This window comes from Corvus moneduloides, chromosome 5 (genome assembly GCF_009650955.1).
Source record: "Corvus moneduloides isolate bCorMon1 chromosome 5, bCorMon1.pri, whole genome shotgun sequence".
Taxonomy (NCBI): Eukaryota; Metazoa; Chordata; class Aves; order Passeriformes; family Corvidae; genus Corvus; species Corvus moneduloides.
The window spans coordinates 23,983,226-23,999,552 of NC_045480.1; the positions used below are offsets into that span (position 1 = coordinate 23,983,226).

At 40.5% G+C, this 16,327-nt stretch overlaps 1 protein-coding gene across 15 annotated transcripts in view; it reads right to left on the minus strand.

Moving 5' to 3' along the window:
• Positions 1 to 16,327, minus strand: part of APBB2 (amyloid beta precursor protein binding family B member 2) — a 184,869-nt gene that overhangs the window by 105,307 nt on the left and 63,235 nt on the right. For 8 of the 15 annotated variants that reach the window (XM_032108080.1, XM_032108082.1, XM_032108084.1 and 5 more), the window contains one exon: positions 3,798 to 4,598. In XM_032108080.1, the coding sequence (XP_031963971.1) occupies positions 3,798 to 4,598 (801 nt within the window). Of the gene's footprint in view, positions 1 to 3,797; positions 4,599 to 8,605; positions 8,675 to 16,327 lie in introns of all 15 variants that reach the window. The other 7 variants (XM_032108093.1, XM_032108092.1, XM_032108089.1 and 4 more) reach the window with 1 other exon arrangement.

Here is a 16,327-nt window from a genome sequence, read left to right on the forward strand (position 1 = left end):
TTATCTATCCCAATTCAAAAGGGTGCTGATTAACACTCCTAATTGTGGAATCTTTAGATTTCAAGTCAGAGCAGTTGAGCATCCAAGATACAGATTTAGGTAGCTCCACTGAGAATCATGGAATAAAACCAACCTGACTGCCTAAACACAACAAGCAGCCTCCCTGTGCAAGTGATAGTGGCAATGTGTACTTGAGAGGATCATCTTTCAAGTTCAATTTACTGTCAAGTACAATTTATTTTATGGCCTTCTACCAGTAGATCACAGTAGATCCTGATACCGTGAACATTGTGTAACCATGCTGCCCTTGAAGTTTTATTTCTTTTAAACTGACCCTAAAATCTTCTTACAGGGATGGCTAAATAAGAGACAAACATGCAGTTAGTTACTTCCCATGCAGAATGTTACCTACATAAACACTGGGGATATAGAGCAATAGTCACCTTTCTTATTTCATAAGCAGTCAGCAAATGGTCAAGCCTGAGACTATAAAACATGCACTGTTCTTGAGTGCATGGTTATCAGTAACATGCAGGATTAAGAAAAATCCAACAGCTCAATATTAAAAGTTGTCAGCCTTTAGGATGCACAGTTGTCAACCAGAGACTCTTATTCCCAAAAAGATGAAAATTGGGTGTTTACTTGGAACCCTACAACTGTATAGATGGTTCTCTCGTTTTATAAGACCTGTGTTAATCCACAATGTAATTTAATGTATTTTTAGTATATAAATCTTTTTCCCCACTCAGGAACACAGAAAACATGTTCTGAGCAAATAACAGACTTATTGTCGGTATCAGATAGGTATTGCAGAGGAAGAATCGTGCTTTTAAGAGGGCATCCATTTTAATTTGGTCAAAGATGCTGGTTAAAATCAGAGTCAGAATTGACCACTGCTATAAATCTTTCTGACTAGTTCATGATTTACTGTAATTTTTATTGTATTAAGAGGGCTATTCTCCTCAGACATGCTGTTATTTCAGAACACCAGGCGCTCTTTAGAGGAGTGACACTCCTGATCCCCAAGGGCTGGTCTCACAGCTGCCATTTCTGCACTGGATTGAACTCATTCCTTTGTAACCAGCCATTAAACTGCCCTCTCGTATCCGCTCAGAGAGCAGCAGCGCACAGGCAGTTGGTCTATTGCAATTGCACACAGCAGCAGCACTCCTGAGAAAGAGGACACTCATGGTTTTAATACCCCTTTGATTTCAACCAGGGAGAAACAAGGCATCATGTGACCCAAAGGCTGAGAGACCAGGGAGCCCGAGGAGGCTGCTGCCCCTGCACAGCCTCCCACAACCCCAAAGAGAGCAAGGAGGGCGGCTGGCATAGAGCAAGAAACATCCATGGCTCTCTAGCACCACGTGTCCCACATCTCAGGGACCTTCCTAATCATGGGGATATTCCTGGCTCTAGAAGGAGGGAGTTTTATTTAGATTAATGTAAAACAGAAAGCAAAAGCAAATTCCAATTTTCTTGTAGGTTTTGAGGCAAAGAGAATTCTTTTTATTACCTGAAGAATTCTCATTTCTAATTCATCAGATTATTACACAGAGCACTGCACTTTACTGTGGCAGAATAACTTTCCACTGAATTTCTTTTTCAGGTGATACAAAGATTAAGAAATGTGCCTGCCTTCTATAGCCTTCTGGGGAACTTCTTAACAAAAAGCAAAGAAGCAAACAAAAAAGCAAGCCACAAACGGAAAACACTACCCTCATTCTCTCCTAGGTTTGGGCTCTGGGGCATGTGCTTTGCTGCTGCTTGCACCACACAGATTCATACAATGAATACATGCAAATTCATCCAGGTGACACTGGTGAATACACAGAGAGGGAGAGAAGGAATAGGTAGATGGTGCAATAACACAAGATGTGTTTCCTTTGAAAACTAGACTAAGGAAATTTTCTTGAGAGAGAAGGAGGAAGGGTTCCCCGTGATTTGAACCCAGTTCTGGTCCATTTGCAGTATTAAAGCCACCTGGAGCCGGTGTCTGGTTATTCATAAGACTCTCCAAATGACAGAGGATGCAGATGGATAGATGCAGTAGGTCCCAGAGGAGATGCAGTGCCTGAGGCCAACAGAGGCAAGCTTGCTTGTTTGGGGGACTGCCTGCAGTGCTGGGTGTCAATCAGCTCTGGCAGCAAGTCACTGCCTGTCTCTAGGAAGGCTGCCTGAAAACCCATTAGGGCTTGGCATGTGCTAAGATCTCAATGACATCCCATTGCTTTGCTGACTATAGGTTTTTTCTCCTTCTAAAATCACCTCAGGCTCATTTTTTTTTAAGTACTGAATCTCAGAAAGAAAGTTAGATAGCTGAAAGCACTCATAAAATTATCTAAAAGTTGAGGTCAATGTAGTTCTTGTCAAGATGTACATATAGCTAATTTCCCTGGAGAAGAAAGAAGAGTTTCCTCAAAACACATTTCTTATACTGTACTGTGCTCGTGGTGTTCAGTGCCCATTATTAATGGATTCTATCATATCTGTTTGTCAGCATTAACATTTGTTAAAATAAGTCAGTTGCTTTGTATCTTTAAATTGAGTTTTACTTATTTTTGACCTCCTCACTCAGAGAGAAGGTCAAGGCTCTTGGAAACACCTTTTTATTAGACCACACATAGAAGTATCCTGCCCAAAGGAGAGTTCAGGACAATGCATCATTGTCTAAACAATGATGCATTCCCAGCGCAACCAATTTAGAATAAAATTTTCAGGGTTTTTGAATTATACAACTCCAAAAGAAAACACACAAAAACAAAACAACAAAAATACCTCACAAAACAACATTCAGATTTCCAGGATTTGAATAATGAAATATTGTTAAGAGTGGGAAGAGAAAGACAAAACAATTCAGAAGCCCTGAAAGAAGTATATTGTTATTTTCAACAGTGTCTTCTCAGGAAAACCATATTTCTAACATAAACTGAAGTGCTAAATACAATCTCTGGATTAAACATTATTAATTCCCCATGTATCTGCTGGACTACATTCTTTTATAGATTAACTGTTCTCAAGACTGGGGGATTTTTTCACTTCCCAGAAGTCATATGACTAAAACTCTACTGCCTATTTTCTTCCGCCTAGATAAACGTCTTTCTTCGCTTAGGCCCTAACATCTATTACTGAAGCATAAATGCAATGGCTGGAGAACACTGAGCTGCGAAGACCCCACACGATTCTCTCCTTCTACCCCAGATGCAGTGGCAGTGAAGAGCCCTGTCCATGCCCAAAACCACAGACCTCCAGGATGGACACCACCAGGGCTCACTGCACAACTCTCCAGCTGGGAGGGCTTCTCTTTACCTATGTCGGCACATCGGGAGCATCATCAAATGACTGGGATGGAGTGGGCACACTTACAAAGTTGTGCATTAGAAAAGTAAAAGTCTTCACTGAACCTAAAAACCATCATTCAGAAAAGCTTTTTTGTTGGATGTAGGTAGCTATCAGTAGTTTTCAGCATCTCCAGACAATCAGGTTCTTCTCACAACATGTACCCACTGATTATTGAAGAGCAATTATTTATAAACTAGCAAGAGGTGCAGTTAGCATATTTCTAGGACCCTGTATAGGGCATCTGCTGGTGCCTCTCTTAAAGTGGCTACAATCAAGCAGGAAGCTTCCAAGCATTCCCTAGCAGACAAACAGCTGTGTGCAAGGCCAGTGCTTGTATTTTGATACAATCCACTTCTCCACTGAAACTGCTGAACCACCTCTCTCCTTCCTGGCACCAGCTGAGAAAAGCAATGCCTTTTTGAAACAGTGGCTGTGAGGAGCCTTTGCTTACGTACCTGCTTCATCAGGCGAGCTCGGCGAGGCGCTGTCCTGGGACAGGGTGGTCCAGCTGGAGTCCTCATCACTTGGGGCCAGGTTTTGAATCCTATGGAGGGCACAGTCTGTTTTGGCCCCAGTTTTTGGGTGATCTTTCTTTGTCTCAGGGCTTGATGACACTGTGGCAACCTGGCCATCCTCTGGGCTTGGCATCTTGTTCTGTTTCCGGGGCAGGACTTCCCCATTGACAATAATAGTAGAAGCCTGGCTGTTGCTTTGTGCAGACTTATCTTCCATTGCAACAAAACCCGGCTCTAGATCTCGAGCTGATGTCTCTAGATCCGCATAGTAATTCAGGAAGCTCTTGGTCCTCCTTGGCTGTGAGGGTAATATTTCACAGCCAGAGGAATCCTGCGGGATCGGCTCATTGCTTTCAAACTTCTCAGAAGTTACATTTACGCCTGCAGTGGTACTGAGGTTTTTGTTGGGATCCTGCTGTCCCTGCTCAGCAGCTTTCCTGAGCTGGTTTTCTCCATTCTTCACCAGCTTTATATTGGCAGAGCTGTTCCCCAGAAGGGGCTGAGCTGCTGGGTCGGAAAGACCCATAGCTGTCTGAATGTTAGTCAGCGCGTACTTTTTCCTGCATTTCGGAGGAGTGCTGTTCTTGGTCTCTGTGTGCCTGATTTCTGCATTCAGAAGCTCGTTGTGAGAGGAGCGCAGGTTCAGGGTGTTGGGCGGGGTGGCGGGGCTGTTGCGGTTCACAACGTCCGTCGTGCTGCCGCTTGCCATAAACACTGCCAGCGCGTCCACACCAGAATCGACTGAAAAGCAAAAGAAACAGCCATGAATCACATTCATTATATACATCATTCTGCTAGGGCTTCTGGTAAAGGCATGTAGCCCTTTGGGTAATTGTTTTACAGGAGGAAAATTACCACAACCTAAGTGGGGAAGAGAAGAGACAAAAGCTTTGCTATTAAATAAGGAAGAACAGAGGCAGAAAAACATACAGAGAGATCATCAGGACCACGTAGATGAGAAAAAGTGGAAAGCTTGACCCTATACAAGACAGTTTTAGGGCAGAGTTTTAATTTCTGATTCTGTTGCAGGCAGGCTCTGGGACAGCAGAGATGCCCTTTGCAAATGCCTGGGACTCTCACTATCATCCTTACCATAACTATTTTAGTATTTCCCCTCTGTCTCCAATGCGGAGCGAAATAATTCCTCAAGTGCTCATCACTGGGAAGCAGAAATTTGAGATATTTCTAAGCAGGCTGCAGACAGATGCTGCTTCTTTTTCATCTAAGGGTAGTGCTGTTAGTGCTAAGCCTGACTGGCTGGTCAGTTGGTGACTCCCAACACCTGCATTTTCTCCGCTATTTGTCTTTCTGTCTTTCCCCTCCCTACCCTTCTGCCTTCTTTTTTTTTTTTTTTTAGAGACTGGAAGTAGAGGGTCAGGGAATATGAGCAGAAGATTATTTCACAAAGGTGTATTTGATTTCCAAGGGGAGGCAAAAGAAATCCCTTGACAAAATATCCTGGTGGAATTCAATCAACTTTAAAAATAGGGCTGGCTCCAGAGATGCCTTACTATTTCTACAGCTCACAAAGGGTAAAACATACATCCTAGGGCAGAGCACACCCACTACACTGTTAAATAATACCATTCTTTTGTCTACATGTAAACAAGTTTCTGGTTGTTGTTAGCCAGGGTCACAGCTCATATTTTGAAAAAATATTAAGTTTATTGAGGGAACAGATTTTTAGACTATTAAAAATTATCAAAATATGGATAAAGAAACCCAAAACTAATTAAAAAACTGTAATTTGTTCCTGTATGGTCTATTTATGGCCTCCACCAATCTGCACAAGTACTCCATGAACACCTTCATTTACTGTGGCAGTCACTGTTGTTTGATACCTGGCAACTAAATTAGAGACCAATTAACAAATCACTCCCATCTGCCACAACATGAAACACCCTTTCTGTTGTTCCTAATTCTCAGATATCACTGACTGCTTATATAGCACATAAAAAGGTATCTGGAGCTTATCCAGGAATGAAAAGCTGTAATTTGAGCTAGCTGATGACAGATCATTCCAGCTGAGCTGTGCTGCATCTTTGTATATTTGATATATGACAGAACTGACTGCTGTACAGATTTACAAGAGATTAAATATATGGGTTTTAAAAGAACATATAATACATAAACAGAGGGAAAAGGAGCACTTCACAAGGTTACCTAAATGCAGGCACAGTTGCTAGTGTTCCCTCCTCTTTGATGTGCTGTCAGAGCTGCTCACTTGCAAACATCACTCTGGTTCACTTAAAACCAAGCAGATCAAATAATAATACTCTTTGTTCCCTGAATTACCCACCCAGCTGTTGAAGAACAATTTCTAAAGCTTGTTAGAAACAGAATTTAAACCGAATTTTACAATTATTCATGTTTGCCAATTTCTCAAGCCCCAGTCAGTCAGTCTAAACCAACTGCAAATTCTTTAGAAGATGGATCACCCCATGCACACCGTGCAAAAGCCATCATCTTAGGTAACAGCTAACAAACATCCTGTGAGCAATTTCAGCTTTAGCCACATGAGACTTTAAAACACAACTATCACAAAATTTAAAGGAACTCTGTAAATTACTTCTCAGATAAACACATCATATACGTACACATAGTTTTCTGGATCTTGTTTAAAACCAACCAGGTCTAATGTAAGCAAGGTTGCATTTGATCAGATGTTACCAAAATGTTTTACATGAAACATATATATATATCATCAACATATACATATCATACATATCAACTCACTGCTTTGTATTCTTTTCTGAATCACTCAAAATTTGACAACCTGAAAGTTACAAAAAAAAAGTAAAGTAATAGGGCAGGATAATTTCCCCTGCCACTGCCTGACCTTTAGAATTTATGGAATTGCATGGTATCTAGGGATTTCACTAGATTATATTTTACTTCATGCTTCAGCAAATTAAAACAAGCATTTATGGTTTTCACCAATAAATACAATTACCACAATATGGAACAAGACTGAAATTTATTTTTCTCCTTTGTTACAAATGAGCTGCTTCATGCAATGTTTGCCACTATTTTTGTTACTGAACAAATTTCTTTAAAAATAATCTTCCTAGACAAAGCTTAAGCATTTGCCTGCCACCTTATCTGTAGCCTGTCCCCTGCTGTTATTGTTTCATTGCTGAGAACTATTGTTAAGAAAACGCCCTTGGAAACACTGCAACAAAACGCATTACATTTGACTAATCTGCTTCATAAAGACTCTCCATTGGTTTGATGAACACTGGCACGCTGTTCAACGACTAAGCCAAGGAGTCTTTGCGACCCACGTAGTGGTTGTGACTTGGGTGGTAAGTTGGGCTGGTGTATGACCACGAACAGAAAAATGTCAAAACAAACCTCTCACTAGACACCATTTCCCCTCCTGACCCCATCTCAGGTGATCTGTTAATCAAATCATCATGATCAAATGAGCAAGGAACAGGCAAACAGCAGCACAAGGTGTGCACAGAGTGAAGCAGGCTGTTCTCTCAGGGGCTGAGAGCCTGCTCTGGCATGCACGCAGCCGGCTTCCCTCTGCTCTTGGAAGCAGATATAGACATGAGAAAAGGGGGGGGGGGGGGGAGGAAGAGAAAGGGAGGCAAAAAGAGAAGAAGAAATACAGATGGGAAAGGCCAGATCTTCCATCTCAAGGGTAGAAGTTGCTACGAGACTGGGACTAACTGAAGCACCAGAAAAATTGGAATGCAAGTAAATGCCTAAGAGCACTGAAGAAAGCTTGCACAGTAGAACAGCGTAAGGAAGAAGAGCGATAGCCTGTCCCTCTTCCTTTATACAGGACACAGTGATGCTTGAAACACGTCACTTTTCCCAGAGGAAGCACAAAAACTTCAATAAAATGCAGGAACCATGGGTTCCTGCACCCAGGGTTCCACAGGCAGACTCCATCCCCCTCTCAGACAGCTCTTTGTGCTGCCTGGCCACCAGCAACGACAATGCTACTGGCACAGGGCACCCAATTTTCAATTCCTCTACCTTCTGCTGGAAAGCAAACACAAATGGACAACCAGATCAGGAATCACTGAGTTGATACATATATCTCAGCTAAAGTGGGGGAACACTGGTAAGTTTTAAGTGAGTAAAAGTAGGGTATTACTCTAAAAAATATTCTACTCTGGTGAAAAGCTAACAATAATTAGGAAATTATCATTACTGGGAATAATAATAATGTTAAAATGTTGGTGCTTCAAGACAGCACTTAACTTGGTAGAAGACCTGTCATAGCAATTCATTAAGGGTTTTGACTTGCTTACTTTTTAAAAGAACTCCCAGCCTCAACTGTAGACTTTTAACATTCTTACAGATCTAGATTAAAATACTTTTACCACTATAATGTGTTTAACGCAGAGTAGTGCCAATTCTCTAAGGATCATAATAATACAAATAACGCTACTACCTGAATGGCTTTTATTGATGTATTTTAATCTTGTCATAAAACTTACAGAGCTGAAGAAGGAAAGAGAAAATGCCATTGCAAACAAAGAATAGTGCATGAACGATTTGTCTTTGCCATCTAATGACTTTTTTGCATCGTATGATCTATGGCAGGTCTTAAAAAAGCTGAATAGAGAGTTTCTTCAAAAAGGCACAGTTAAAAAAGAAAGGAAGTGCTTGCCCTTTTTCATGTGTAAGTGCAAAATGGAAGTGAAATATGGTCCTGGAAAGAAGAAGAAGAAAAATAAGAGGAAAATTTCACAAATTTGCATAGCAGAATCTTTTAAAGGGCATCTGACCTGGAAGTACTTCTGACATGGCTCGCGGGGCGTCAGCAATGCATCAGGAAATAGATTATAATTTGATATCTGAAAAGAGGGACCATTTAAGAATTAAAACCAAAGGAAAACACAAAAGAAAAATACCACATTTTAGAAGTTCCTGAGAGATGTTAAGCATTCTAAATAAAGCCCACAGCATAACAGTGAGGATCTTTTGAGTTTTCAATGATATTTGACAGTCATTAAAGTATGGGAGAGGCTAGTCTACAGAAAAACGAACATGTAAATAAAAATAACTATTACATTTTTGTTAATGTACAACTTTACTAGGAGCACAAATTCAAAAATATTCTCCAGTTTTAGTCAACATACTGTAGCAAAAAGTTCAATACATTAGAAAATACTAGGTTTTTCCCAATTACTCAGCTACAGCTTACTCAGGAAACCACAGCAGCACTGGTAAAAGAAAAGAAAACATAGCAGTAAGGCAGGTTCCCACGAAAATTTGCAGAATAAGATCTAGCATATGAAATTAAGAAGCACAGAATGCAGGGTTGATCCCACAGGAGGGAATCACAAAAAGAAAGCTAGGCAGTAAGTTCCAGTATGGGACCCTTTCCTGGCCAGCTTCTCATAGATAAACCATTTTGCCTTAAAGTCACTGGTTTGGAGATGAAGGACACAGAGTGAGAGACAAGGTACTCATTACTATTTTTGTCACTGCATCTAGGAAACAGAGGGAAGAAATAATACAAACCTTTCCATAAAGCAGATTTCCCTTCTGCAAGGATATCTCTTGAGTACATTTAATGACGACTTCATGCCATGGGGCTACAGCCCCAGGCCTTGTACACTTGGGCTCTAGTTAAAGTCTAAGCAGCTGTAGAGAACACCTTCATTATACAATGATTGCAGCTCAGCACCAGCTAACTCCTTTCACCTCAAAGGGTGAATTCCGATGTTAAAACATTCATTCTAAAACTACAACCAGCTAATAGTTAAACAGATGTCAGGCAAAAGCATCCTAATAAACTCCAGATTTACATTATTAGCTGAAATCAGAATCGAGACTAGAAGCTTTCTTAGTATCAAATGTCATCTGATTCTTCTTACCTAGATACCTACACAAATTCCAGGTGACACATAACCCTTTCAGAACAGAAAAGGAAGAAAAATACTCAGATGAAGTGCTGTGGTGTGTGATCAGAGACTACAGCCGATGATTCTCTTCTGGCTGCTCCCTCTGGCAATGACATCTCTGCTGGACTGAGCTTGGAAGCTGGAAAGAGAAAGCTCAGCAAAGCCAAGAAAGCGAATTATGATGGTGGGCAGAGCAGTTTAGGGAATGCAAGAGCAGGAAACGAGCAAGGCTGCAAACACCTTACACACACGGTGCTCTCAAATCTATTTGCAGACTCCTCCACACAAATCTCTGAATTCCTGAGGGTGGGAAGGACCTCTCCAGATCATCAAATTCAACACCCCTGCCCAAGCAGGGAATCATTGCTGCCCTCTCTACTCCACCCTGGATCTGTTCTCACACCAGAATAAAATCAGGACTTCAACCTGCTTGCTAAATGCAGCTCCTCCCATTTCCAGCTATTTCCTGCTTCACCCACTCCTACTGAAATCACCATCTGGTAACCAGCTTTCTGTCCTGGCTCCTCCATCCCCAAGAGGCACCCTGCCAGCCCCTGCTGCCACAATAATGACATTTCTCCTTTTAGAGCTAATCATGCTGCCAACCAACCGCAACACCCTAGCAGCAGTGCTGTTTCTGTTCCAGTGATGCTCTTATTAATGGGAATCCATAAAGCTGATCTGTCTTTATATGGTGTAATTGAGGAAAAAAACCTTCAGATTCTGCAATGCGTTGTAGCACTCAAATTGAATATGCCTTCCCATTTACTATTTTTTTCCTTTCCCCTTCCCACAAAGCCAAATTCCTCATCTAGCAAAAAATTACAAGACAAGATGCTTCTCAGAATCTGATTCTAACAGATACGAAGGAAAAAGAAAAATAATAAAAAAATTAAATATAAATGACAAAAAGAAACTGGCTAAATCCACTGTTCCTGTACTTTTCTTTTTATTAAGATAGATAAATCTAAATAATCAGTGTATATTTGACTGCTTGAGTGAAACTTTATATTGCAGAGAATGTGGGTCATCTTGTACTACTAGAGTATTCTGAAATCAAGTAACCACTTTAAGAAATAAAGAGCAATTCTTTCATTTATATAAGGTATAGCCGTGACATGCCATAGTGACTAATTCTGCATTTAGTGAGGGGAAAAAACAAGATGGCATGCTAAGTCTTTTCCAAATTCAATTTTCTCCCTTTAATTAGATTTCCCCCCATGTGTAGAATGGAACAGTCGGGTAGGCAAAACCAGTGTTGTCACAGCAAGAAGATGGAGTGTGCTTTATCTGTCGGCTACTTGTGAGCACAGATAATAAGACCTTCTGTCACTGGATCTATACATTCACAGTGACATTTGCTAAGTAAATGGCTGTAATTTTTCTAATCCCATTGCTTAAATTAAACTCATGAGCCATAACATTCTGCTTTGTTAACTCAATCTCTACAATAAAGATTGCACTTTGGACTTATTTGCTAATTTACAAATAGCCCTACTTTTATAAATGCTAATACAGGGCACAAGCATAAATGTCATTCTCCCTTAAACAGGCACACAAACTCAGAAACTGTAACTTGAATTTCTGCAACTGAGATGACCAATAAAGCAAGGAGGACTTCCATATTCTACAGCTTCAATCTCAAGTGTCATCCACAAATATCTCTTTCCAAGACTGAAGGTAAACAATGTGTAATCAAAGCTGATCAGAAATACCAAAACAAAAGCAAACTGTCATACGAAAGAGAAAGTTAGGATAAGATGTCTCCGTGAAAAAACATAACCAAAATGCCTTGTAGGACAGGCAGCCTATACACATGCTTGATGGAGCATTAGAAAGGAATCAAGGGCCACAGATTTGGCACATAAAATGACTTGGACTGGTTCAGACTGATTTCAAACCAGGGATTTGAATTTAACTTTGATCATTTGTCAGTTCCTAAATCAGGAAGCAGAGCCACTCAAAATATGAGCGATTCTTTAACAGGGTTAGGAAAACCTACAAGGTCCAGCACCAGCCTTCCAGCTGTTTGAAAGAGCACTAGGCCAATCCCAAGCTCTTTGATCAGGTGACACAGGCACCAAAAGCAGGAAAGACACTAAGCACAGGTCACAGCACCAGTAAGAGAAGTAGGTAGAATGTTAACTGAGAACCTGTCAGGTGGTAAGTTCCAGCACAGATGCTGTGCTGGAAAAAGAAATAAAAATTAAACAGATTACTATCAGTAACCACCTCCCACACACCTTGTCTGCAGCCCTGCTATTTGCAGCTTGCAAACTCTCCCTGCTCCTGCAAAGCCTAGAAACAACGCTGCACACTCCTGAGCACAATCTGCTTCTCCAAGAACAACTAAATGCATGCACATAAATAAAGACATTTCAGCTTCCCTTTTTAAACTAATTTATTTTAAACTTCTGATGGCCTGGCATCATGATTTCACCTGCTATAACTGCACCTGCCCTCTGAACCACATATTATAAATTTATGGCTAGTTATACATTAAAGTTTTATCAACCAAGATTATCCGAAATGTTTTTATCCTCAGATTACCCAGACTGGTAGCAATAGTTTTGAGCCACCTATTTTTACTGCCTCATAGCTGAGATCTTAAAAAGCATTTGAAAGAGCATTCTACAGCAAAAATTGTTTTCTCTTTACTGTAAAGTTGTACTTAACATCAAATTAGACTCTAGAGATGAAAATTTGAAAATGAAAAAAATGGAAAACAATCTTTCAGTCGACACTCTACAACTCTATATGGAAATAAAGAATGAAAGTATGTGTCTATCAAAAGTATGACTATAAAGAAGACATATAATTTCATTAATTTCTAAGTGTTTGCAAATAATTTCAAATTGCTAACAGTTAGTTGAGACCAGTGACTAAAAATAAAAAGTCCAAGTCTCAGTCACAGAAAAGAGCAGTAGAGTGACAGCTTTTGCACAGTGAGACTATCAAGGCTCTCAAGAAAAGCAAATTAAGATTTTGCATGTTGAAAAGATTGTTTGTGTTCCACGTACATTAAAAACATTCTGTATCTCACCTCGGTACGGTTAGTATATATGTGCACTTTTAACTACATCTGCTAAAACTGTCTGAAAATTGGACTCACATGTCCTACCCACATATTCCTTGCCTCCAGTAACGGAACAGAGCTCAGGGTACATCAAACTAAAAAAGGTTCTCTACATTTCTAGTCATTTTTTCATCAAAGGCTGAAATAAAATAAGGCTCATTACACAAAGACATACATCTCAGCAAGGCTGAAAGTTCCCTGCAAAGCTACATGTTGTCTTCAACCAAACTTCAACAGGACAAATCAGAAATATTTCAAAACATACAACAGTTTATAAACCAAGTGTTACAGTACTGCTTAAGATGACAGAATGCCAAGAGATGACAAAAAGTGCCATACCCTACAGTATTATTACAGTACCCAACGTCATTATAGTACTAGAATACAGCAGTGACTTGAATCCTGGCCTGATGCAGCCAGCAGAGCTTCCAGAGAAGGCTGCTGTACTACGCTGAGAAACCTCTGCCCACAGCGCTCATAGATAAAACAAACCACGTGCTCGTAAATGAAAGCCAAGTATCATATTTGCTTTATGGGCCCCATAAACTAAATGGATCAATCCATAATAAAGTGGAAGGAGAACGTAACAGAAAAGCAACTGCACTTACTGGCATTTATATTAATTACACTGAAGTGTGGCTGAAAGCAGATTCGGTTTCAACACTTGGCTGTAGAGGACATTGAACAAGTGGAAAAGAACAAACTACTAGTATTACTGGCCTGAACTGTAACACAGAATCCCGAGTTCTTGACATGCTAGCCAAAATTCTCTGTTCTTCTACAAACTCACAGATCTTCACAAGGCATTGAATACCAAAGGAACTAGAGTTTCTGTGAAAGGGGACAAACACACGATGCAAATCTGCTATCATGGTGGTTCTCCATGACCATAGGCAACTCCAAGTGGAATTACAAGGAAACAATCAGCTTCTATTTCTGATTCCCCCATGAAGAAGAAACAGACCTGTCAGGGTCCTGAGATAGGGCCACTATTTAATTATGCTAAGAAACAAATGCATAAGTGACAATAGGCATTCAGAGTACTACACTCAGAGTTCCTAAAGAAAGCTTTTCATCTGCAGGCTCTGGGTCAGCTCCTATGTGCCAACATGAGCATGTGCTTTGGAGCTTCACCAGGATCACTCAAGAGAAACATGAAGTTCTTGTGCCAGTCTCCACATAGTAAATGTGGAAAGGCAGAAACCCACACCAGAGAGGCTTTAACACAGAGAGCAACCCATGCCATTGGGTACTTCTGCAACTTCCACTCCATCAGTCATCTGCCTTTTCCTCAGCTATAATGTGGAGCTCTTAAAGAAACTTTACAGAAAAGTGTCACCTGCCCAAGCATGAGCCAAGCAGTGATAAAGCTTGAATCTCATTCACCAAGATGTCCTCCTCTGGAAAGAAAAGGTCAGGAGATACAGGGCAGGATTTTGCAGATGTTGAATTTTACTGACATGCTTCTACCAAGAGTTGCACAGTACATACACCTCTCCTCCTTTGGCTGAGGTGCCTCTTTGGGTCAGTTATCTGTTATTCTAGGAGCAGCTCCAAGCCCACAGAGGCACACCACGATACATTTTTATACCAACTCATCTTGTGCTAATGGCAATGTAATTATCAGCACTGCTGCAAGACTGGAAGTTTAGGGTTCTTTCAGGGGTTTGCTGTTATTTATAATGTCACCATTCTCACATTTGTTCCTTTATCTCACTGCAGTGAAACTCAGATTTTCCAGCAGTTTCATGAAACAACAGCTCCCTTGCAAGCTCAGTGCAAAGAAAGGCACAGTTGGGCATTCCTTGGGAAGCTGAACAGACAGAGGCAGAGCAGAAATTTCAGTGTTCCTCATGGGAAATAAAACCCCAAGTTTTAAAAAAATCAACCCTGCTCTCTCTGCCCTCAAGCACTTTCAATTATTTATAAGGGCAGCATTACCATGGGAGATGATCATGAAGAACCAAGACTCAAATCTTTCCCATCTGCAGTCCAGGGGAATGCCATCTCACAAGGAATATTTCCTTTCATTGTCACCCTTGATTTATGAATGCTTCAGAAAAAGGGCATTTCCCAAAAAAAGTTTGCTTGGGACAAAAAAGTCACCCTCCACTAAAAAGTCTAAACCAGCAGGCACCCATTAAATTCACAGCTTTCCATTTTACAATTTAAAAACCTTGCTGTTTCTTATACATTCAGCACCTGTATAGGAAATATGTTTCCTAGCACTGGGCTTCAAATAAGCCATTTTCTATTTAAACTGTTACATGTTTCCATGAATATAAAACCTTTTGTTATTTTCGTAAGGCCACACACTATTCTACCCACTAAATTTATTAAATCATTCAACAAAGCAGTCAATGCCATAAGTGGATGAAATATTACCTTACCACCAAAGATGCAACGCAGCTGCTATACTCCACACAGACCTAATTCTTCCCTTCACAGATTTATTTAGGTATATGTGTATGTACGGACAGAAAATAAAGTCAGGGAGTAAAGCCTAAGGCTGCACCAAGTCCTTGATGTACAACACTAAGATTGCAACAACTGTAAACATGAAATACAATAACTGAGTTGGTGCAATTACTCATTATTTATGCAAAGAACACAAAAGCGAAATCATGTGCTTTATCAGCACTTCCATCAAGATCTAATCTGTTATCAGAGATTTCATTATGATCCACATCTCCCAAATAGTGGGCAATTTTGATACCATTATTGCTGGATATCCAAAACACATGTTACGTTAGGCACCAGGAAGCTGCACAAATCATACAGTAACAAAGTCAAGAAACAAAGAAAGTTTCCTGGCTTAGAAACCCTGACAAGTTAAGGAAAGGAAAAACTTAGCTTAACAAAAGCACAAAGCAGTCATGAAGTAGGTGTTTTGATATCCCTGTCCTCAAACTGAGGGAGTTCTGGTGCCAGTTGATTCTAACGCAAGTTTTGGCCCCGGCAGATGATGGGAGTCCCAGCGTTCACCCAAGTAAACAATTCCACTTCTTCATGCCAAAACTGTTCAACTAGACAACAGAAAAAGCATTTCAGGCTCTTCTGGTAAATATCTAATGGCCATTACTTGTTGTCTCTAAGCAGGAATGGATTTGATGAGATACTTCTACACCAGAACATTTTAAACCTCTGAGCTTCAAGCCTAGGCATGGGATGTGAATATCATGTCCTGCAGTACACCGAGAGGCCACATTTGAAAGCTGGTGTCTAGATTTAATGCCAAGTGATTCAAACAGATCAGTCCAACTCAGTACTCCAGCACATGACCACCAACGACCTGTCAAAACTGTAACAACCATTTTTTTCCTCCATTGTACCATAGACAATATCCCTCAAAAAAGTCTTTGGACACAATATCTAAGTTGGCTCTAAAGCACCATTTTAAGACATATCTTTATGGCATCTATGAAAGTAAACATGCTTTACTACTTCCTAGGATTTAGCCCTGTGGTTAGGCAAAACCCCACAAAGTCAGGTTCTGAATGCAGGGTCTCACCATGCAGTTCCTC